The 24505-nt window shown below is 40.0% G+C and overlaps 1 protein-coding gene across 1 annotated transcript in view; it reads left to right on the plus strand.

The window, feature by feature from the left end:
- Positions 1 to 6267, plus strand: part of Rhobtb3 (Rho related BTB domain containing 3) — a 67156-nt gene extending 60889 nt beyond the window's left edge. Inside the window, exon 12 of the mRNA XM_063245381.1 lies at positions 3444 to 6267. Within this exon, the coding sequence (XP_063101451.1) occupies positions 3444 to 3559 (116 nt within the window). The 3' untranslated portion in view covers positions 3560 to 6267. The remainder of the gene's footprint in view (positions 1 to 3443) is intronic.
- The last annotated feature ends 18238 nt before the right edge of the window (positions 6268 to 24505 follow it).

Genomic DNA, 24505 nt, shown 5'->3' on the forward strand with positions numbered 1-24505 from the left:
GACAGCAAACACTGTGTGCCTGTGGGAAGCTGCTAAGACAGCCTTTGTTAATTGTTTTTTCAAGTAAAGACAAAGCCCATTCATAAAGATTAGGCTGCTTCTGGTTTCTGTCAGTGGAAACATTCTTATGTAGTTTTTTGTTTTTTGTTTTTTTTTTTTGGTACCAGGGATTGAACTCACGACCTCGAGCTTGCCAGGCAGGCGCTTATGCTGCTGAGCTAAATCCCCAATAGTTATTGAGAAATTAATTAAAAGTCAGTATCTGTCTTCACTTTACACCCATTTTCAGAGGCTCGCTACTTAGGTCATCTTCACTGGTAAAGAAGAGTAAGGCTATTTCTGCCTGCACTTTGCAGAGCTGTGTGGCACGCACAGAGCACTGTTACAGCCTTGGGGGAGAGATGCTCTATACACTTCTTTGGCTACCAATTTGGATTACATTTCATTGCTGATGCGGTTGCCTGTGAAGTGTGGGTTCAGAACCTTTCCCTTTCCTGGGCATTTTGACTGGGGGCAGGAGCCAGGAGTCCCACGGTGGCTGATTTGGTGAATCAGGTGAATCAGGCGGGCGAGGACGATTGCATGTTCTCCGGAGCTTGCCTTCCCTTCAAAGTATTTGGCAGCAGCATGTACTGTATTTTTTAAATAAAACAACCTTTTATAAGATACAAGAGATATTAGATGAGACCTTGTAAGGACACTCATGAAAGAAGACTTCTGGAACTACTTCAGAAAGTAGCAGGTGATGGGAAAGGTGTGTTTAGAGCAAGAGGAAGTAATTCGAGGGGGATTAATGGCCATGTGTCTTTTTACTGTAATAATTTATTAAAATATAGTCACTATATAGTTCGATCACTTCTTGTGTTGCTGTTTTAGAACGCTAGATTTCTGGCCTCTTTTGAACAGTTAGAGTACCTGGGCACTCATCCATCTGTCCATGTAGCACTGGCTATGCAGCATAGGCACTGGGCAGTGGTCACCACTGGGAAGTGCTTGTCCTTTCCCTTGCCTTATGTCTGGGTCACCTCACGTGGTCTCTTAAAGTTCAAAAGAGTTTTTGTCACAGTTTCTTTACAGCTTCCTTGTAAAACAGGCCATTCTCACTGCCAGAAGTTAGCAAATTATCATTGGAATTCTGTAGATTGTTTTGACTACAAATTTTTTTTGATTTTAGAAGTGTTTGGAAATTAGACAGACTGGAAAAGAGCTGATATCCATGTGAGCATGGAAACCTTAGACCCCAATTAAGTAGCTCATTGCATAGGTCTTGAAATACTGGATTCTGATGAAACCAGAAACACACAGGAACATGTTACCCTTGGTGTTTGTGGGTTTATTTTTCTCACAATTAGTTTAATTTAGCTCAGTAACATACTGTGTATTATATGGTATAGAGATTTTATCTTGTTTTTGCTGGCTGCTAGAGCTCATCTGTGCTAACTTACTTGAGAAACCACCTCCTGTCACTTTTGCCTCATAGTGAAACTTAGAGGACTTCCTTCCCTGAGCAGCTTGGTTCTTTCATCCAGGCCTGCACCTGTGATGGAGGGCTCTTCTGTCTAGATTCCAGCAGATGAGGTTGAGTCAGATGAGACTGAAAACTGGCTTAGCAGGAGGAAACCTCAATGCACACAGAAAGGGGTAGCAAAGAGACTGCCCAAGCATGATCTCCAAAGTCTTAGATGTTTGAGGTGCTGGGTGTTTCTGAAGCCAGGATGAGGCTCAGAGAGGAAAACAGTAGAATTGGTTGAATATTAAGAAGCTTTTACTGCCTCCTATATACACACACACACACAAGCAAGTGGTTCCCTGTCTTTGCAGGAGATGGGAATTTATTTCTGGAGAAATTCAAGTGTACAGAGCTTACAGAGTCGTAAAGTTTGGGTGTTACTGACATCAGGGGTGAGGCGCTGAACTGACATGGTGTTATGTGAAGTGTGTGCATTGCATACCAAGTCTCCAGCCTCCTCTCTTATCCAGGTTCAAGAATTCTGGCAGCTTAGCAGTTGCCAGCCTGGCTCCCATATCCTGGGCATGAAGTGGAAGCAGCCTTCTCTGCCCACATCTGATGACCATGTGGGCATGTGTGTCCGCTCAGTCATACTAGGCATTTTCCATCCGTGCCCCAAAGGTTTCCAAGCAGCTTCCAGTGTCTTGCTCTTAACTATGAAAGAACCATTGGAAATCAACAGAGAGCTTGAAGCAATTGCTGACACAAAAAAATAAGTACCAGTAATGAAACAATAAATACAAACAGAAAAAAAAAATGAAGTTAGAGGAGCAAAGGTGCAGGAGAGCCAGTTCTTTTTTTTCTAATTGGAGACTCATTCTGGAAAGTGCAGTACATTGCAGAAGTTCATATAGAAAAACAATGGGAAGCAATTTACCAAAGAAATAATCTAAGGAAGTTATCCAAATACTGGGGACACCAGGCAACACACTGAAAGAATTTGCTAAGTGTTCAGCTAAATGAACAGGGTACATTGGTACATATCATTGAGTATAAAGAGAAAAATCTAAATTTCTAGGACCGAAACACTGCTTGTGTACCCACATACACACACACCACACCTAACCAGCACGATAAATCTGAATGGCAATGGACTTTTTAACCTTGGAAACTGGAACGCAGTGGAGTACTCTCTTCAATGCTTTGAGGGGAATTTTTAAGCTGGAATTTTATACCAAGCCACATTGTAAGTCATGAGTGAGGATTAACTAAAGACATTTCATCTCCAAGAGGCTCTCAAAGATACTTTTCAAATCAGTTTTGCAGTAAGCTAACAAAGATTGTGCTTCCCCCAAAACTAAGGAAAATACAGCAAAGGAGCCAGAGTTAAGGCCTGGAATGCCTGAGCGAGCCTGAGAAGCTAGAGTGTGGGGCTCCGAGGAGCAGGCAGGCCTCTGGGGGGCAGCAGTACTGCGGGGATGGGTGGATTCCTAACCACTGTGCTGGACAGGAAACAGCCAGGAGGACTTGGCGGCGTTTGGAAGGTAAGTTAGCGCAAGAAAACAGAACTAACAAAAGAATCTGTTATTTCCAGGAAAAGTTAAAGTTTACTGAAAAAGAAATTAATATAATAAACTATTTGATGAGGCATTGGGCAAGATGTGTGTAATTGTAAATCACATAATAGTATCAGTGCTGATGACTGGTTTAACCAAAATTGTATTCTGGAAAGCTTCCAGGAAGGGCAGGGTGAATATAATAGAGATTGGATTTCAAAATCTATCACATAGAAAATCAACCATTAATATCTTAATCTGGGGGCTGGGGATTTAGCTCAGCGGCATAAGTGCCTGCCTTGCAAGTGTGTGGTTGTGAGTTCGATCCCTGGTACCGATAAAAATGAAAAAGACCAAAAAAAAAAAAAAATTGTAATTTATTAATCTGATTCAAAATAAAATTTGTTCAGTCAATATTCTTTTTCTTCAAATTTCAGTGGAAGAACGCAGTTTCGTTGAAAAGCACAGATGGCCATCAAATTTGTACTTGAAGCAGCTTGCAGAATACAGGAAATATATTCACTCCCGGAAATGTCGTTGCCTAGTAATGTAATGTGGAGCTTTTATATACATACATGTTTTCATGATTATGAAGAATGGGATATTGCTGGATTCCAGTGGAATTCTTATGACTGAATGCCAGTGTGGATGTTAAAAATCAGCTTAATGTGTTTATTAGTTCTCTTTGAAAAACCAAAACTGTATTTTTAAAAGGGAACAAAATATAACACAGACTAAAACTAAGGCTTTACTCTAGAATATAAAACTGTTCTACAGCTATATTTTTCCCTTTAAGATGTTCTGTTGCTTTGGTGACCCCTCCTTGTTAAGAAATCCTTAAAATTTTTTAAAAAATCTATTAGGATTAATACAGAAATTCATCACATCTGATTAGCTGCTGTATTAAAACCAGGAGCAATGAAGAATCCCATGTAACTAATTCTACAATGAGAAATCTTGAGGTAGAGACTAATCAGTCCAATGTGAAATTTTTGAAATGAAAATTCGAGATTTTGAGAGTGTCATGCTAACTTTCTTGGTTCCAAACTAGTGTCAGTGTTTGAATCAACATCATGAACAAATCTCTTCCCTCCAGAGGGGTCACCTGTCTTCTGTCCGGGTTCTGACTGGGCAGGAAGCCCACCAGTTCCTGTCACACAGGCTCCACACTTGGAAGCCCTTCATTGTTTTGGTGCTTGGCTACGGCTGTCATGAAATTGTTAATAATGTTTGAAGAAGGGGCCCCATTTTGCCTTTGCACTGGGCCCCTAAAATTATGTGTATTTCCTGGCAGGAAAAATACCATGTTTTCCTGCTCAGACATCATTTTCTCTGAAAGCTGAAAGAGGCACTGGTGTCCAGGGAATCTAGGGCTTGTCAGAGGGGAGAGAGGACAGTGGTGATTCTTGCTCTTGGGGTGTCTGTCCCACAGGGCCTTTGGTGCCACCTCCATTAGTGCATGAAAATCACCAGTGTTGGATTAACTTTAAAACCTAGTCCTGGCTCTGTTGCTGATGAACAAACACTTTCTTGATCATTCTGTAAGGCCAAGGTATTGGTAACAGTGATGACTAGCTTGATTTTAGTACACATTTATAAAGATGTATTAAAAGGAAAAGATGCATTCTGAAGAATTTGCTGTGGAGGCTCAGTACTTCAGAGTGTGCTAAGATTAGGTTGTCAGTGGTTTGAATTGTTCGAATTCTTTCCAAGAAATATAGGGCTATTTAATGTGGAGTGGCTTGAGTCTTATCCTTTAAGGTTACTCAGTAAGTTAAAGAAAGGGTATAAATCAAAGATGTGTTCTGTGTAGAGAAAATGGTACTGGGATAGAAGACAGAAGTAGTTTCTCTCATAGCACATGTGTACACAAATGATTATTTCAGAAGCTCATAAGCCTGAAGTTAGAAAACAGATTACTTAGTATTTATTGTTCATGCTATTGCCATCTTTAATTTAATATTGGAATATGTTTTTCTGTTAAATTCGAGTGATTTTAGAATACGCATATTTTTTTTCCAACTTCTCAAATGTTTGATTGAACAGTCTTATAATGTAGTATTAGGATTCCATGCAGCTGATACATGTACCAATACTATCAGAAGAAAGTAAAAACTTCCTTATAAATATATTCCAGGAAACCTGCTTTCAATTGGACTGTGTTAATGAAGATTACTGGAATGTGTTTTGTATTTTTTGTGTTTTAATCACTTCAGTAATCAATTATTAGCAAATCCCATTTGGTTAGGATTAATATCATAAAGAATAGTTACTATAGCAAATTTCTATAAAGTCTTTCACATTTATGAACTTTTAAAATGCAATGGTAACCTTTTGTTCTTTGGAAGCACATTCTCATCACTATATTACAGCATTTAAAATGGAAAGTTACCAATTGCAAAACAAATTAAAATATTTTCTTGAAAATACTATTGAATAAGTAGATAGTAGCTAGTTCTTTTTGGTTGTTTGGCCTGAGTGAAATTGAGTTTGGAAGCTGGTACTCCTGGGTGCTGATCTGTAGTATTTATTTTGAAAGTTCTTTACCACCTATGTGGGTGACTCAGCCTGATGCATCAATTCTCCAGAGCTAATTAAAATATGATCAAATTAGTGTTAGAACTCATTGAGTGTAGAATCTTTAATACCTTTAATTGACTCAATTTAAAATGATGAGAAATTTCAGAGACTCATAAACTATTTTAGGGAAATGCATGCTGGTTTCAAGGAGAATTTTTCAATTGAACAATTATTTCTAGATGGATGTATACTTTTGCTGATCTCTGCTTTATTATATTTCCCAATCATTTTAATTAGAGAGGATACTCTATATTGGAGCTAAGGCCTTTCCTTTCTGGGCCAAGTTTTCATGCTGTTTAACCCTTTGTATACTGCTGGCTACTCTGTGTTCCCATTACAGGAGCCTAGATTTGTAATAGTGAACTTCTGGGGTTGTAGTGGAAGTTCGGCCCATCCACACCAGCGTGGGGGGCTTCACATTGGGTAGTAGCAAAATAAATTTTATTTCCACAGTAGCTAAACTTTCCAACTATAATTTTACAAACTACTACACTACTATAGCTAATTGGGCACAAATGTCCTCAAAGTATTTCATTTTATTTAAAGTATCTGTTTAATTCAATCTTTAATGATTTTGCAAAGAAGGGCATGTGAGTAATTTTAATAGAGCCTGACCTGAATTTATATGTTTTTAGCTTTAGTATTTAACATTTTATAACAAATAAACTTTTTTAAAAATAAGTTTAATGAAGTGTCCTGTAGTTATTTTACCTTGGATGTTGCTGAAATGATTGTGAGAATATTTCCCGGTGTTTCTCAGGTATGATTAAGTCTTGCAGCTAAGTTCCGTAAAGTATCTGGAGTGTTGCTGATATTGTAGATGCACTCATACAGTGAGATGAGATTTTTAAAATTTAGCATTGCTTTTAACAACTGATTAGAGAACACAGGAGTTTCTCTTAGCATGCTGATGGCTTTTATTTAGAGGGTTTGGATAATTATGTTTACCATAGGCAGGAGGAGGAGTGAGCACAGCAGCCGCTCCGAAAGCACATGTTGCACACCGTGCAACAGCAATCCTCTAAAGACTCAAGTTGTTGGCTGTGTCTCCTACATCTATCAGGGCTCCACGGCTGGTGTGCAGTTATGTCGCTAGCACAAATCTGCTCTTCCTTGCAGATCTGCATTTCTTTCTATGAGGCCCTTTATCAGCCAGCCATTTCTTGTCTGCTGGGCCACAACTCTCACAGGCAGGAAAGACTGTCCTTCCAGGTGTCTGTGTAGTTGTACACCTCAGTCTTCCTATAGCTTGGGTTAGATGCAAAATCTTGTGTGTCCTGTAAAACCCAACTTAAATGTCACTTTTCTTTTCCTTTCTGTGACTCTCCCATGGAAGAATTAATGGCCTCTGCTTGTCTTTGCCTTTGCTCTTGGTGCCTTTGTTATGGTACTCACAGCATTCCTGGGTACCCTGTGTTGGTAATCTCCATTTGATTCTGATCGATGGTAGGGATTGCAGAAAACCAGCCAGCTAGGAATGTGTAACTGGAGGGATCGAAAGGAGATTAAAGAAGACACAGGTAATTTTGAGAGAGGGCCTGGGGGCTCTTGCCTCTAGTGGACAAAGAGCTCTGAGCATCTGGGTTACCTCGCTTGTATTAATTTAGGAGGCAAGGGAACAACCAGTTAGGTTAATGGAAAATCCATTCACTTATTATTTGCAAGCATACCTAGGTAGGTATTTCTCTAAATGAGATGTCAGCTGAGTGGACTATTCCCCGGGCCTTGCAGTATACCGACATACCTCCATGTGCCAGAGAGGAACAGCTTGCCCAGCTCTCCTTCGTGTCCACAGGGAAGGTCACCTGGGCCTCAAACCTGTTGCCAAGTTTCCCACACAGGATCTTCCCTTACTTGTCTTCCTAACCCTCCATCAGGCATAGGGTCTAGATTAACTGTTATCTGAAAAAGCCAGGTTACTTAGCTGGAGTGGTAATCTACATGCTGGCAAATGCAAGTAAAAAATGTGCTCATGCTTGAAGCTTTGTTAGCCCTGTGTCTGGAGTCGATGCAGTCAGCTGGTATTGATATAGGGGAATGAAACTCCCAACCTATTATGTCCAGTATGAGTTTGTGTTCTCTAAAATTGAAGAATGAATTTTAGGAACAACGAAGATTATGAGCAGAATATATTTATTGAGAGCAAGAAAAAGCTTCTGTCTGAAAAAGAGACAGAATAGGTTCTGAGCAGGTTGCCAGGGGCTTTTGTCTTTTCTAGGGACTCTATTATAGAGTAAAACCATGAGGTTAGATGAGTCAAAGGTGGGGAAAATAGGAATTTGCAAGCTGGGCATAAGGTGGGGCAGAACTGTGGTCAACCAATAAGATTAATTGCTCAGGTAAAATTGATTAAATTAGGAGCAAATGGGGGAGTAAGTCATGTTGTAAGTGGGCATGCCTAAGAGCAGTGACTTCCTGTAGGGAGGTGGGATGCTGATTCTTGAATTTCTCAGGGTGATAGAGAACTATTTGGACTGTGGATCCTTAGGATGTGGTTGTATTTGCTTTGTCTTTTGTTTTGAGATCTGGCTCACAGCAAATGATTGTTTCTTCCAAGGCTGCAGGGTATCTGAACTTCTGCTCTGGCTCCTTTGAGGGCCCAGCCTTGTCTGATGGCCTATAATATTTCTAACTAGTTCAGCTGTCTGTTATACTCCCCACTCTGAAGAAGTAACCTGAACTGCTGTGAGGAGGTAATGGGCAATGACCAATCTGGCTTCTTCAGGCTAAAGAGGGTTGTAGTGGTTGAACAGCAGTCACAGATACTTCTGCAGAGGTTTTGTCTAAAGGCCCTCGATAGACACCAGGAGTTTTCATCTTGGGTAGATGTACAGCTTTAAGTCTGGAGGAGACAAAGCCAAAGTTAAGTATGGATGGGCCAAAGAATAAAATCAACAAGATAATCATGAGTATAGTTAACAAAGATTTCTACCAGTAGGAGCCAGTAATGGCTTCCCATATGAAGGAAAAAGATAAGGTCCAAGGAATTCTAGAGTAAGATGTGTTACTAATTTGCTATCTAATATCTTGAAGAGCTACTGAGATATTAGAAGAATCAGGAATGTATACATGGCATTCATTTTTACAATTGCACAAGTACCCTCCTGTGCTCTGTTAGAATGTCTAATGCCATCTGATTTTGGTGGATGACCTGCCTCATTAATTGTATTTTATTTATGAGACAGACCAGTTGAAGTGTCATTCAAGGCCTGCTGAGTATAGTTAAGATCTCAATGTATATCATATGACTTTGTCTGGACAAGATTTGGTGGATCCCAGTAAAAAGAATCTAGAAGGAATCTAGCATATTACTGATTTTTATCCATATGATGCCTTAGGGTTTGGCACCTTTAGGCAACAACAGTTTTTAACCATGGCATATATAATCAAAGTTTGTGTGCAAAGGCATATATAATCAAAGCAAGAGAAATAGTACTGACACAAGGTTAGAAACTGTTTCTAAGTTATAGCAATAGTAACCCGTTGGCTCTTAGGTCCTTTTATTGATGGAGTCTAACATTTTGTCATAAATTTTTCTAGCTTTAGTTATAATCATCTCTAAATTTGATTAACTTATGAGAAGCAGATTAATACTTTATTTTGACAAATAAAACTCTTTTAAGTTTTTGTATGTGAACAATAGTATGGTACTGTATTGGAGGTATAGTACCTGGATGGAAGACCAGAGTTGAGAAGGACAAAGCGACATATGCCAATGTCCAGCACTTGGCTGGTTTTCACTTCTCACCATGATTACTCAGGGCTCCTCCGCAGAGATGATAGGCACAGGTGACAGTGTGGCCAGAGGGAGGAGACGAGTGCCCCGAGGCCCTTCAGTTCTGCTGATAGGATGGGTCTGAACCCTGGGGCCTGGGCCTCAGACAGCAGTCAGCCTCCAGTGGTCCCCTTCGCAGTTGGGGCATGGCTTGGGAGGCCTTTTAAGGCAGTCCCTCTTAAAGTGGACCGGCTTGTGGCAGCGATAGCAGGTAGATATCCTCGTTGAGCTCTTCTTGGAACCCTGAGAATCAGGCTTCGTGTTTTTACGGCCATAATACAGGTGGCCATTTTTGGTCTCTATTTTCTCTCTTTGGTTTTCCCCCAGTCCTGATTATAGAATACTAAGGAAGCAGTTTTTACTAAAGAATCAAATGAACCATCTGGAGAAAAGGCTATCTCTTTATAGCTTTTTTCTAATACCTGGAGTTGACTGGTTAATAAACATGTCTTTAAGCAAAATCTGTCCCTCTATTGAATCAGGATCTATGAACATATGTTTTATTATTGCCTCTGAAAAATGATCTAAGAAGTCAGAGTGGTTTTTGCCTTTTTCCTGAGAAATAGCTGACAATTTAAAATAATAAGAAGGATTGGTTTTTGTCCTTCTTCGACCTTCAAGAATACAAACTTGAAAATGTTTCTTGTTCCAGTCTCCTGTTTTGTTGTCAGGCCACTCAGGCTCTGGGGTAGGAACTGCTTGTGTACCAGTGGGGACTGGAAGTTCCCCTCTCTGTCTGTCTTTTGGCCTTCTAAAGTTAATAATGTGGTAGTTATCTCCAAAGGCGATAGCAGCCTATAAGGCTGCCTGTCTCTCACTAGAAGTCAATGTCTGATTTAAGAGTAACATTACATCTTTCCAATCTAGTTCATATGTCGAGTAAATCCTCCAAGGACCTCAATGTACTTGTCATCTGAAAATTTTCCTAGTTCTAGCTTAATTTGCTTTAAGTCATTGAGAGAAAGAGACCTAAGAATAGGAGTGGTCTCATAAGGATTATAATTACATCTGGAGCATAGATAAGATTTATCTTTTAATGTAAAGAAAGTTTCAACATAATGCAGTTCTAACCATTTTTCCTCTTTCTTACACTGATTTTAGTGGTAAAAGCACATCATAATTAATACTTCCCTCTGTATTCCATTTTTGTTCTAGGGGGTAGGTAGGCCACGCACTGTGGTAGCCCATTGGAACTCATTTCCCACCACAGGTAAATTGCCTGGGGTGGGGAAGATGACCTCAAGATAGAGCCCCTTGGTTCTGCCTCCCAGCCTCCCACCGCTGCAGCGTCCCATTCAGGGCAAAATCCTTTCACAGAGAAATACCAATTGGCTCTTTTTCAACATGGAAGGGTTGAACATCTTCCAGTGCTGAAGAATGCATTCCAATGGAAGAAGGGGCTTTGGCATTGAGTTGCGTGTGTGTGGAATGTAAAAGCAAGGCATAAGGGTATGAAACCTTTTTTCCACGACCAGGAGTCAAACTCAGGAACTTTTGCTGAGCTATGAATGATACTGAGCTATCTAGCTATGCAAAAAAGGAAATACAATCAGGCGTCCTTTTTTTTTTTTTTTTTTTTTTTTTTTTTCTTTTTCTTTTTCCTTTTTATCGGTAACAGGGATCGAACTCACTACTGCCTGCTTGCAAGGCAGGTGCTTATGCCACTGAGCTAAATCCCCAGCCCCCTAGGTGTCCCTTTTTATTCCTATTTGATAAATGTTCCCTAGGCATCCCTTGGGTTGACACTGCTCCAGGGCAGGTGGATGCCTTCTGGAGGGAATGGAAGATGGATTCGGTCAGCCTATCCACCCTCAGCCTTGCGTGCAATCCTACCTTCCCAGATAGCTCATGAACTTTGTTTCCATAAGGAAGACTTAAAGAAGGAAGCATGGGGCTGGGGATTTAGCTCAGCGGCATAAGCACCTGCCTTGCAAACAGGTGGTCGTGAGTTTGATTCCCTGTACCAATAAAGAAAAAAAGGAAGCATAACTTTGTAATAAACCACTGCTTTTTGTTGGTTAGAAGAGAGCCTACAAAAAAGTGAGTTGGCAATTAGAGGATTTCTCTAACTTTACTGTGAAGGAGATCACCGCTGGAGATAGAAAAGGCAACAAATAACTTGAGGAATTCTATCCCTGGGCCCTAGGGCAAGGAATCCTCCAAGGTAGTTATATTATCCATCTAATCACCTGGGCAATCTTTTCTAGTGGAGGGACATGGCTAGGCTTTATTTAAATTTCAATACCTTTGAAGCTCACAGGTTAAACTTACATTAGCAATCACATTTTAAGTTAGTAAAAGATACATAAGTCCTTATAGACACACAGAAAGGAAAAGCCTATTACTCTTAATTAACATAGGTAAATCATTTCCCTACTAGTTGCTGTGGAATGTAAGCAATTATTGCAAGCTACCTCAGTTTAATCTCTGAAGAGGGGTAGTCTAAGTGATCTGAATGTCACTGAAAGTCTTAGCAGAAAGCTCTTAGTCTACTGGCAAAGAAATAAGGATGATACATAAGTGGAGATCTTCAGTGGTCACAAGCAAATGTCCACTGAGGAACTTTTGGGTGTCCACCATGTAGTTTAGGTTTGGGGTGGTGCCTAAGGGGCATTACTGATGTACAGAAACTTTTGGATTCCTTCCCTGGGCAGGAACCCTCAGTTCTCAGTTTCTGTTGGCTCAGATAACCACAGATCAGTCTCGAGAAAGGAATCCAGCTGTCTGTCTGGTCAACATTCCATCGACTCCATTGGCCACTGGCTTCAATGGGGTTTCACCAGATGCTGGGGAAGCTGTCCTCTGCTTTTGAGGGTGGCAGCTGCTATAAGAGCAATTAACTAGCTGGCAGAGTAAGTACTGTATCAAAATTCTATAAGGGATAGTTAAAAGCCTGAACAAGATCATTACCATGAATTTACAATAAAGGTTTTAAAGACTTGAGAGGTTGGAGAGCCTCCTTATTTTAAATGTTTAGGTCCCAGATATGTGCTGCCTTTGGGGATAGCTTCTTCCACTGTCACATGGAAGCCGGTTCTCCCAACTGTGTCTCAGGTTTAATCTCCAAAGGGAGATTTGCACACAACACTGAGCGAGTGAGTCATGGCTCTTATGTGTGTTCTCAAAGGGGCACAATTCCAACGTCTCATCTGACCCAGAGATGGGATACGTGTCCCTCATCTAAGATGACTTCCCTGGCTGCAGCATTAGGAAATGCTCATTTTCTATGGGTTTAACCTAGAAGGAAATGATAGAATTTTCAGTGCTGAAGGGAACCATCTGATAGAATTTTCGGCACGGCTAAAAAGATAAGAAGTATGAAATAAAAATGGCCTTTATTTTAAGAATGTGGAGAGAGACTCCATGACCCTCTGGGTTCTGGCATTTTCTCTGCCAGACACGTGGTGTGGGGGCATACATGTAGTTTAGGTTTGGGGTGGTGCCAAAGGGGCATTACTGATGTACAGGTAGCCCATTGGAATTCGTGCCACAGGTAAATTGCCTAGGGGCGGGAAAGGTGACCTCAAGATAGAGCCCCTTGGTTCCGCCTCCCAACCTCCCACCGGCTACAGTGTCCCATGTGGGGCAAAAATCCTTTCAGGAAAAGGTTTGAATAGTCTAGAGTTCTTGCTGACTTCACATGCCTCTATAATGAAAATACAAAGTGGGAAATGAATAGAGGTAAAGTCAAAGGAAGGAAAGTGAAGCAGACAGACTTGACATTTCCTCTAGAGTACAGAGGAGCAGAGCCAGTGTGCCTCAGTGAAACCTGTTCTCCAAGGCTTGAGGACCAGCCACCAGCCTAGTGCTAGTTAAATGGTGGAAGGAGTCTCAGTTTTTGTTGTAGGTATGTATAGTTTCTAAGTCTGAGCTAGATTTTTCTTTAGAATGATTTTACAGTTTACATTAAATTCTGTCAGAGATGTTCTATTTTTCTCTCTAGTGCTATTATCTAAATACAGTCAAGGAGTACCAGTAACTTTGACAACTAATTTAAACCTGTACAAGAACAAAGTAATAAAAATATATCATGAAAGAAATATCATAACTTTATAAATTTCCCATGTTTTAACTTAGGTTTACATTATTTTAATAAAACTATATGAGACAAAGCAATTAAAAACAGTGGGCAAATAGTGAGCAATTATCACGAGTAGTTATAAACAACTGGCAAAGACAAAGAAAAATTTGAAGCATAAAAATTCATAACCTAAATGAGTGCTAGTCCAGAAATCTATCAAGCAAAAGCAAATTCTTACCTCTGTCCAGTGATATTGGTGAAGACCTCCAAAGCATATAAGGGAATGAAACTCCCAACCTACTATGTCCAGTATGAGTTCGTGTTCTCTAAATTGAAGAATGAATTCTAGGAACAACAGAAGTTATGAACAGAATATATTTATTGAGAGAAAGAAAAAGCTTCTGTCTGAGAGAGACACAACCCAAATGGGTTGCTAAGGACTCTGTCTTTTCCAGGGACTTTTATAGAGTAAAATTATGAGGTTACATAGGTCCAAGGTGGGGAAAATGGGAATTTGCAAGGTGGGCGTAAGGTGGGACAGAACTGTGTTCAACCAATAAGATTAATTGCTCAGGTAAAATTGATTAAATTAGGAGCAAATGGGGGAGTGAGTCCCATAGTAAGCGGCATGCTTAACAGCAGTGACCTTTCCTGTAGGGGGTGGGATGCTGACTCCTGACTTCCACAGGGTGACTGAACTATCTGGACTGTGAATCCTTAGGATGTGTTTATGTTTGCTTTGTCTTGTGATCTGGCCCAAAGCAAATGATTGTCTCTTCCAAGGCTGCAGGGTATCTGAACTGCTCTGGCTCCTTTGAGTGCCCAGCCCTACCTGGCTGCCTGTAACATTTCTAAGTAGCTCTCCTGCCTATAACAGCATGTGGGGCCTGGGTCTTTCAGGTGGCCAGCTGTCTGTTGAACTGATCCCAGAGAATGCAGAGTGGTGAAGGATGGGCCACTGAGGGGTACAGAACATGGACAAGGGGTCCTGGGAGATACCTCCACCTGGAGCGAGGGCCATGGGTCAGACAGGATGGGTGAGGAGACAGCGGAGCTCCTGCTAGCTGTAATGAAGTGGGGAAATGCAGAGCATGTAGGCATTCCTTCAACCGCCCGCAGTGACTTCCTGTCACGGGGCAGTCTGTGATCTCAGAACCCTAGTTGTCCTGCTCTGCCACTAGGGTTTGACGTTCAGTGAGACCTGGGTGCCTGTGTCGCGCTGCCAGAGGGATTCATGTTGATTCCAGTCTGTACAGTGGTTAAGCATGTAGGTGATAAAGCCAGGCTGTCTGGCCGAATTCAAATCCCAGCTACCCTCTTACTGACCTCAGACAGGTAAAGTGGACTTTCTCTGGCCTTTGCTTGCTTGTGGGATAGGACTAGGAAACATGTCAGACTCACGATATTGTTGGGAGGGGTAAAGTCAGTGCCTGTGTGCGCTTCACACTCTGTATCACTGCTATCCTGATTGTGTTCATCACCTCTTTCCCACAAGCCTCACCCAGGCCTTAGTGTCACTATTGCACAATGAGCACAGTGAGTTGCAGCCCAAGGCCACATAGTTAAAAAACAGCAGAGCTGGGAAGAACTCAGACCTGACTCAAAGTCCAACCACCCTGCCAACTGGCAAACACAGCAGCCCAAGACAAATACTCAGTCATCAGCCATCTGAGATTGGTGCTGTCAGTCAGTAGACTTCCCGTCCTGCTGCCCTGCCGTGTAAGGAAGACACCCAAAGACTGGGCACATCACTGAGGAACTCAGTATACTAGCAAAGCTGACTCTGAGGTCAAGGCATCATCAGGGTCATTCTCCCTCACCCAGTTTCGTTCCATACACCCCAGGAAACTTTTAAATCAAATCTGGTTATGATTTTTATGTAGTTGGACTGGTTAATACACTAAAATTATAGTCTTTGAAGTAAGTAATTCAAAATGAATAATAGAAACACAACAGATCGTCACCCCTCAGGATTTGTGAAGGTTAATTCCAAGATGTCGCAATCCCAGCAAAATCTACCCATATTCAAGTCCCTGATTAAATGGTATGGTATTTGCATATAGCTATGCACTTCCTCCCATACCCTTTAAATCATCTCTAGATTACATAAGCCAGTGCAAATACTATGTAAGTAGTTGTTATGCTGAATTGTTTGAGGAGTAATAACTAAAACAAAGTCTGCGTGTTCATTACAAATAAGCTGTTTTTTGATATTTTTCATGCACAGGTAGAATTCATGCTTCAGAACCCACAGGTGCAGAGGGCTGATTGTATTCCTGCACAAAGCGGTCAGAGAAGCAAGGCTGTTGCTACAACAAATACTGAAAACTGTGGAGGCAGCTTTAGAACTGGGTAATGGGTAGAGGCTAGAATGGTTTTGGAATGAATGCTGGGAGCAACCTGTGCTGTCTTGAAGGGAGCCCGAAGTGTGATGCTGGTGAATATGTTCTTACCCAGCGTGGGTTCTTGCTTTAGGAGAAATACAAATTAAAACCAAAGCACAAATTTACAGAAAAAAAGCTTTTGTTGGAAAATTAGAGGGAAGGTGGAGAAGGACTCTAGTTTAGATAACTGGAGAGGGCACTCTGGGATGAAGGGGTTCAGACTGGCCCCACACAAAGAGGAGAGGCCAGCTTTCAGGAATTAGCTGACTAGGGTGAAGGTGCAACTGATCCTTTAAGCAGAACTGGTGCAGTAGTTCTGGAATCTTAAGGCAGAGGGATGGTTTCATTCCCAAGAGAAGAGTGTGTGTGTCTGGGGGTCTCAGTCACATGGGCTCCCCCTCTCCTGGAATCCAGGTGATCACAGCTTTGGGACACGTCTGGAGGCTTCTGTGCATAGCTAAATGTCCCTGTAAGCCTCTCTCTTTTTTTTTTTTAATTTCATTTAAAAGGAAAAAAAGAAAAAACAAAACGGGAAGGGTACAAGTAATACAGAATTACAAAAAAAAAAAAAAAAGTAAGAAATCACTAGTTAATAGATTACATATTGTCATCTTAGAAATAGTTGTTCAAGTTACAGGATTAAAGCATACGAAGTGGACATTCAAACAGTGAGACCGCAAACAGTTGTGTTCAGTGATCCAACAAAAACTCAGGATTATGGTCATCTATCTTAACACACCTAAACACACTTGTAATTGTATCCTTTAAAGCACTTTTTTTGCTCTCTTTTTTACAACAAAATTTACACATTTTGAGTTTTATTACTCCCATAGTTCTTATTACTTTTTGTTTGGAAGAGAATAAAACCTAATATGACAAAACAAAACTATCAGTCAAAACAAAGGATAGGGGCTGGGGTTTAGCTCAGCGGCATAAGCACCTGCCTTGCAAGCAGGCGGTCGTGAGTTCGATCCCCGGTACCGATAAAAATGAAAAAGACAAAAAAAAAAAAAAAAAAAAAAAAAAACCAAAGGATAGACATAACACATGAGGTAAAAACAAAGTACAAGGTTATCAACAATGGTTACCATAATGCCTCTTCCTTAAAAGGAATTGCCTATATCATTAGGTATAATAAAGTTGAACAAAACCAATAAAACCTAAACATTGTAAACATAAGCCTCTTCTCTTGATGTCCTCAGTCTTAAAGGGGGATATGTATCTGTAGATTCAGGCCTGATCAGCCCTGTCTGGCCAACTCCTACACAGACATCCCCTAAATAATCAACGTATCCTAAGGAGAGCTACAGAGGTTTAATCAGAGATTTATAATAATACAGGGTACAAAATGAAGGTCAAGTTTCTGCTTTTAGTTATCTATTGGGCATCTGTGGCCCAAGAGAAGGTCATGGTTCATAACAAAAATGACTTTTAAGTTCCTGACTCTCCCATTAGAAAACACAAATCATGCTTTTATGAGTAACATGATAAGGGCCCAGGATTCTACTTTTCCCTCATCCCTAGGTGGCCTCTGACCACACCATGATTGCACCAAAGAGTTAGAAGAGGAGAGTTGTAAGTCTGAGACATTTTGGAGTCTACGTAAGTAAGCATGACAGATACTGGTGCAAACAGGAACTGTTCAGACCAGTGCTAGTGAACCAATGGCATGTGTCCACAACGTGCTATATCATCAAAAGCTCTAAAAGGTTTGCATTACTGGTGTAGACTATTCTGATGAGGTGTGGGTATAATAAAAAAATGGAGTGAAGGTCATCTCTATTATAGCATGTCAAGAAACAACTCTGACCAGCCCTAAGGCTTTATAGAAGACAGAATTTAAGAGCAATGAACTAGGACATCCGACAGAAGAAATATCTAAGCAGCAAAGTATATCTTTGGGCCGCCTACAATAAAATTGAAAGAAAAAAATTACTTAAAGATAAAACTTACAATAAAGGGAAACAAGCCCGAAAGAGTTGAAAAGCTTTCAGCCTGACCATATAAGGAATGAAGAAGGCATGTGTAGGAAGGAGTGCCGAGGTGTTGACATAGGCGATTAGGGTGTGACAACACCAGCTGGGAAAGTAGGCGTCACCTGTCCTTTGTAAGAGCCCAGAACTCCTGCCCAGAAAGAACAGTTCCCAAAGCTCTGGCTGTGGACTTCTCTCGAAAACTTGGGCAGGTTTTCAATAGGACGGCCTAGGTCTGAGCTCTGCCTGAGGTGTGGGATCTCAGGACCCGTATGTAGAAATTCTCATGGTTTCCTTGAGATTAAAAATATAGAAGAACACAGGTGCCAAAAAGAGCTTGCTGTTGGGCCTTTCCTCACAATAGCTTACCTTGATTCTCCCAGGTTGTACTTTTATCTTGCTTTTTCTCTTTCACTCAACCCAAGTTTTCCTGCAGAGCCAGTTTATCTTCTCTTCTTCACATTTACTGTCCCAAATAAACTTTGCTGCTGCTTTTTGCACATTTGATTCAGTTCTATGTTTGAGATGAGAAGAACCTGAAATCTCACTCCAGAAAGAGGTGAGCAACCCAAAACCTGGTGATGATTATATGGTGAGCCACTTTTAGAAAGAGCCACCTGATAACAGTGTGGTCAAGTGACCTTTGCCAAATGTCTTCAGATCGGTTGGAGACTGACCTTCAAGGCACTTCAAAGATCCAGGAGGCCAGCTAGGACTTGAGAACAAAAGCCTAGCGAGGCTCCAGGGGGATACATCTGCTGCTCTCTCAAGTCTGCTCTCTACAATCTGCCCAGTGCCTCAGCAGCTCAAGCCATGGCTCAGGTAGACTCACATGTGGCTTTAGCTCCAGAAAACACAAGTGGCAAGCTCTGGTGAGATTAGGGATTAGAGCTGGGGCAGCTTGCACAACTGACTGGGTGGAATGTGTCAAAGGCCATACAAACCCATGGCTAACAGAGTGAAACATCTAAAAAAAAGAGGATGTGTACAGAACATAAGACCCAGAATAATGTCAGGCTTATGGCTGAACACTGTGGGCCAATCAGAAGTTGCTATTTTCAGTCCTTCATTTGCATCTGGTAATCTTCGCAAGACTAACTGGAAGATGGTCTTTTCAACCTTCATTTGCATGTGGGCACAAGCAATCCAAAGACATTGTTCCTGATCCTTCACTTATATCTGAGAAGGTTCTGCAAGGCAGGGAAGTTTTAATCTGCCAGGCAAGGTGATGTTTTGATAGCAGAAATGTCCTAATTCATTATTTGCACCGAGGAATTTTGGATTCTAAAGACCACTTTCTATAAGGAATTACCATGAAAACAACCAGCTCAAAAGATGTATGAAATACTAAATCAAGTCTTGAGAAAATACTTAATACTCTTGACAGAGATAATGAAACAGACCTAGCTAAAAACAAAGGAAATGATCAGGGTCAGTGGATAACAATAACGACAACAACAAAAGTCAGGAAAAGAAAAGGATTCACCAACAGATGAAGGCAATGGTAATAAAAAACTAGCTCATCTCAGTAATAATCTCTCCACATTAATGGCCTCGACTCTCCAATTAAAAGATGTAGCCTGGCAGACTGGATCAAATATTAATATCCAACAGACTCTTTCATTTAAGAAACTCATCTAAAAATATTCATAGACTAAACATTAAAGAATGGAAAACAGCATTTCATACAGCAGGACCCTGAAAACAAGCAGGGGTAACAATTCTAATATAAGACATGGTGATTCAGGCTACAACTGATTAGAAGAGACAAAGGCAGGCACTACATACGAGTTAAAGGAACAATACAAGGAGAAGAAATTATATCAATAAACATGTATACACTAAATACTGGAGCACTTATCTACATAAAACATCTGCTGAAATTAAAAGACCAAATAAACATTCATATTAGGGGATTTTTAACATCCTACTTTCACAAGGAGACAGATCAACAAAACATAAAACCAATAAAGAATATCAGAGCTGAGCCACACTCTTGAACATATGGGTTTAATAGATAATATATATATATGTATATATATAGAGAGAGAGACAGACAGACAGACAGACAGAGACAGAGAGACAGTATTCCATCCTTCTACAACAGAGTTTACAGTACATTCTTTTCAGCAACATGATACTTTGCCCCAAAAAATCACATGCTAGTGCAGAAAACTAGCATAAATAAATATAAAAGAATTGAAATTACCCCACACATATCATTAGAACACCATGTAATGAAAGTAGAAATCAACAACAGAAGAAAGTTCGGAAAAGGCAGAAGCTCCTGGAAAATTAACAGCATATCCCTAGATAACCAATAGGTCACAGAAGCAATCAAAGAAAAAATTTAAAAATTTCTGGAAGTAAATGACTGCACAACTCAACAAAACCTCTGGGACACTATGAAAATAGTTCTAAGAGGAAAGTTCGTTGCAGTCAACACTCACACTGGGAAAACAGTAAGCTTAAATAACTTTAAAATACTTTCTATAAAATGCAAAGCTACAACAGGTAAGACTAGTTAAAAGAATTCTCTTATATACCTTTTTTGTTCCAATTTTTCCTTTATACATACAATTATATTCTGAGACATTTAAGAATGAGCAGCATATACAATATTTTCACATTTCTCAGTAAATGAAATTTCTTTCAATAAAAAGCAATTACTAAATATACTTTTAAAAAGATACTTGAGCTGGGCATGGTGGCACATGCCTGTAATCCTGACACTCAGGAGACTGAAGCAGGAGTATCATTCTGAATTCGAGACCAGCCTGGGCTACAAAGTGAGCTCAAGACCAGCCTGAAGTGCATAGTGAGACCCTGTCTCAAAAAAAAAAAAAAAAAAAAAAAACCTTGAAAAACAACAATAAATTGGCACCAAACCAAAATTAAGGGAGGAGATTATAAAAATGAGAACTAAAATCAAGACAAAACCCCTAAAAATTAGCAATTCAAAGAGCTGGTTTTTGAAAGAATACAGTAGATCAGTCCTTAGTCAAACTCATCAAGAGAAAAGACATTACTGCAGTTAGAAATGAAAAAGGAGAAATCACAATAGACACTGTCAAAACCCAGAAGATAGTACCGTAATTACTTTTTAAAATTATATTCCAACAAGTTAGCAAATTTTGAAGAAATGGACAGATTCCTAGACACATACAAACTACCAAAACTAACCCAGGAAAACAAATATGCTTAGCAACCCAATAACAAGCAATGAAATTGACACAATAATAGAGAATCTACCAACTAAAACAAAATCCCAAGACCAGATAAATTCATTGCTGAATTCTATAAAACCTTTAAGGATGTTATATCATCAATACTTCTTAAGGTCTTCAAAGAAATTGAGAGATGAAGTAATCACAAATTAATTTATGGAAGCCAGTGTCACCCTAACCCCAGAACCAAATAAAGACCCAACTAAAAAAGAAAACTGTAGGCCAATTTCCTTAATGAATATAGATGCAAAAATCCACAACAAAATATTAGCAAATAGAGTGCAGCACATTGTCAAAAATACACATCACAATCAAGTAGGTTTCATTCCAGAGAAGCAAAGATGGTTTAACATATGTAAGTCAATAAATATATCACGTGAACAGAAGCAAGGTCAGAAACCATATGGCCATATCAATAGATACAGAAAAGAATTTTGACAAAACTCAATACTGCTTCATGATAAAAACTCTGAAGAAGTTGGGCATGGTGGCACATGCCTGTAATCCCAGCACTCAGGAGGCTGAGGCAGGAGGATCACTGCAAATTAGAGACCAGCCTGGACTACAAAGTGAGTTCAACACAAGCCTGCACTGTGTAGCAAGGCCCTGTCTTCAAATGACAAAAAGAAAAAAAAAAAAGAAAGAAAGAAAAGAAAACTGAAGAAATGATGGGATACAGAAGGATCATATCTGAATATGATAAAAGCTATTTATGGCAAACCAATAGCCTGCTTTATATTAAACGGAGAAAAACCAAAAGCATCTCCCCTAAAATGGGGAACCAGACAAGGATGTCCACTATCACCTCTTCTAGTCACTATAGTACTTGAAATATTAGCCAGAGCAATTAGGCAAGAAAAGAAATAAAGGGAATACTTATAAGAAGAACTAAAATTATTATTTGCAGATGACATGATACTCTACACAGAAGACGCAAAGAGCTCTACCAAACAACTATTAGAATTAATAAGCAACTTCAGGATATAAGATCAGCACATAAAATTATTAGTATTTGTGTATATGAATTCATTAATTGAATAAGAAGGGAATTATGACCACAATATCACTCAATGTACCTTCTAGAAATGAAAGGAATTAACCAAGAAAGTGAAAGATCTCCTCAAAGAAAATGACAGCACTCCGAAAAAGGAGATTGAAAAGGACACCAGAAAATGGAAAGATGTCCCCTGCTCCTGGATACATGGAACCAATATTGTCAAAATGGCCTTACTCCCAAAATTGTGGTACAGACTCAATGCAGTCCTAATCAGAATACCAACAGCATACTTTACAGATCTAGAGAAAACAATCGTAAAAATTCATATGGAGTCAGAAGAGACTCAGAATAGCAAAAGCAGTTTGGGGCAACAAGAGCAAAGCAGGAGGCATAGCAATACTTGACTTTAAGCTATACTACAAAACAGTAGTGATAAAAACAGTGTGGCACTGGAACAAAAACAGATATATGGACCAATGAAACAGAATCAAATCTGTAGAAAGTACCCTAGAAATATTCAGATCTTTGATGTATATATTAGAGGAGAAAGCCTATTAATTTAGAACTGATTTTCTGTTTGTACAAGATTGAAACTGGATGCTTACCTCTCACCATATACTACATTTAAATCAAAATGGATCAAAGATCTAAACATTAAAACAAACATTTAATCTACTGAAAGATCAAATATGTAAAACACTTGAAGACATAGATATTAAAATGGATTTTCTAAACAAAACCTCAACTGCACAAAAAATAACAGCAAGAATAAACAATGGGATTTTATTAGACTAAATAGCTTCTTAAAGCAAAAGAATCATTCAGTAGATTGAAAAACAACCTAAACAATGGGGAAAATGTTGCTAGCTACTCAGAAGCGTAGTATCTAGAATATACAAAGAACTAAAAAAAAAAACCCTAAAATTAAAGACCTAATCAAGAAATAGATGAGAGAAAGAACAGAGACTTCTCAGAGGAAGAAATATAACTTGATCAACAAATATATGGAAAAAGCTCAAGATCTCTGGTTACCTAAGAAATGCAAATTAAAACAATACTAAGATTCCATTTTATTCCAGGGCAACCATTAACAAAAACAGTAACAAATGCTGGTGGTGAAAAATGAACCCTATTTCATTGTTGGTGGGAGTATAAGCTAGTACAACCATTATGGGAATCAGTATGGAGATTTCTCAAAAATCAGAAATCCTCTATGAGCTGGAGATCCCTCTGCTGGGTATCTGCCCTGGAAAACCTAAGACATCACACCTAGTGATACATGCCTACCAATGTTTATTGCTTGCACAGTTGGTAATAGCTAAATCCTAGAAGCAGCCTTTGTGCCCACCAAAACAGATGCTGGACAAAGATGACTGGGGCATCTCTACAGAATGGGACACTACTCAGCTGTAAAGAATGATGAATTTGTAGGATAATAGATGCACCTGGAAAATATAATGTTGAGTGACACAAACTGAAATACCATATGGGATCTCTCATTTGAGTGAGGCAGAGTACAAACAGAATATTAAAGGGTGGCTCGAAGGAGACAGGGGGACGGATCTCCTGCAATAGGAAAGTAGACTCAGGGAGCGACGGGTGAAGGGTTTGGAGTAAGGGAAGGGGAAATAAGAAAAGATATTCCACCTGCAGGAACATAATAACCCCAATGGATGTAAACATTATAAGCCATCACATGAGTTGTAATTAATAAGATAATCAACGAGAATGAAAATTGTTTAGGGGAACTAGAGAAGGAGGGGGAAGAGGGAGGGATGGAGAAGAGGATTTACAATAAGAAACCAGCTGTGGAATGCACATGTACCCATTCCTCAAGATGATTGAGAACCCTGTGAACTGCACCAATGAAATGAAAACATTTTTAAAGACCCCTTTCCCTTAGCCAGCAGTAGTGAGGCTTCCCACGGGCCTGCTCACACCCGTAGAACACACCCATTTTCCACCTTCTGTAACTTACACCTTCCCTGCCTTGCCCGAGTGCAATGTGCGGATGTACTTGGCTCTGGTTACCTCTTTTTCTTACTGGTTTCTCACTAATGGAAAGGAATGGCTCTCCTATGCGTGTCCCGCTGTTGTATTTTAAATATAAGTAAGATGCTTCGATCTCACAGTATTCCCAACTGGAAGGAATTTGCCGCAGGACGAATCATGCCTTGAGTCTTACCCAGATCTGATTCAAAGAGACTCTCCATGCGCCAGTACAGTGGGCACTTGGCATTTCTTAACCTCATTTAAGCATCAAGCCTCTTTTCTCATGTAATATTTATTAACCTTCCATGGAGCCAGTGTCCTTCGGAGCCTGCTCTGGGAAACTCTGAGCTGAGAGACAGTTCTCTGTGGAAATGTACTGATGTACCTTTTAGGCTTGTGGCTCAGAGCCCAGCAGCCTAGAGAGGTCTCTCAACTAGAAACCCAGCTGCCTTGAGTGAAAGGGTAGCTGGAAGGCAGAGTGCTTAGGAGTATGTGTTCCTGGAAGCCTCCTGCGCTCACATCTCAGCTCTGCTGATAGACTTTGGCAACT

Source organism: Cavia porcellus, unplaced genomic scaffold, assembly GCF_034190915.1.
Source record: "Cavia porcellus strain 051 isolate PalLab524CR breed Dunkin Hartley unplaced genomic scaffold, mCavPor4.1 scaffold_2, whole genome shotgun sequence".
In the NCBI taxonomy this organism is placed as follows: Eukaryota; Metazoa; Chordata; class Mammalia; order Rodentia; family Caviidae; genus Cavia; species Cavia porcellus.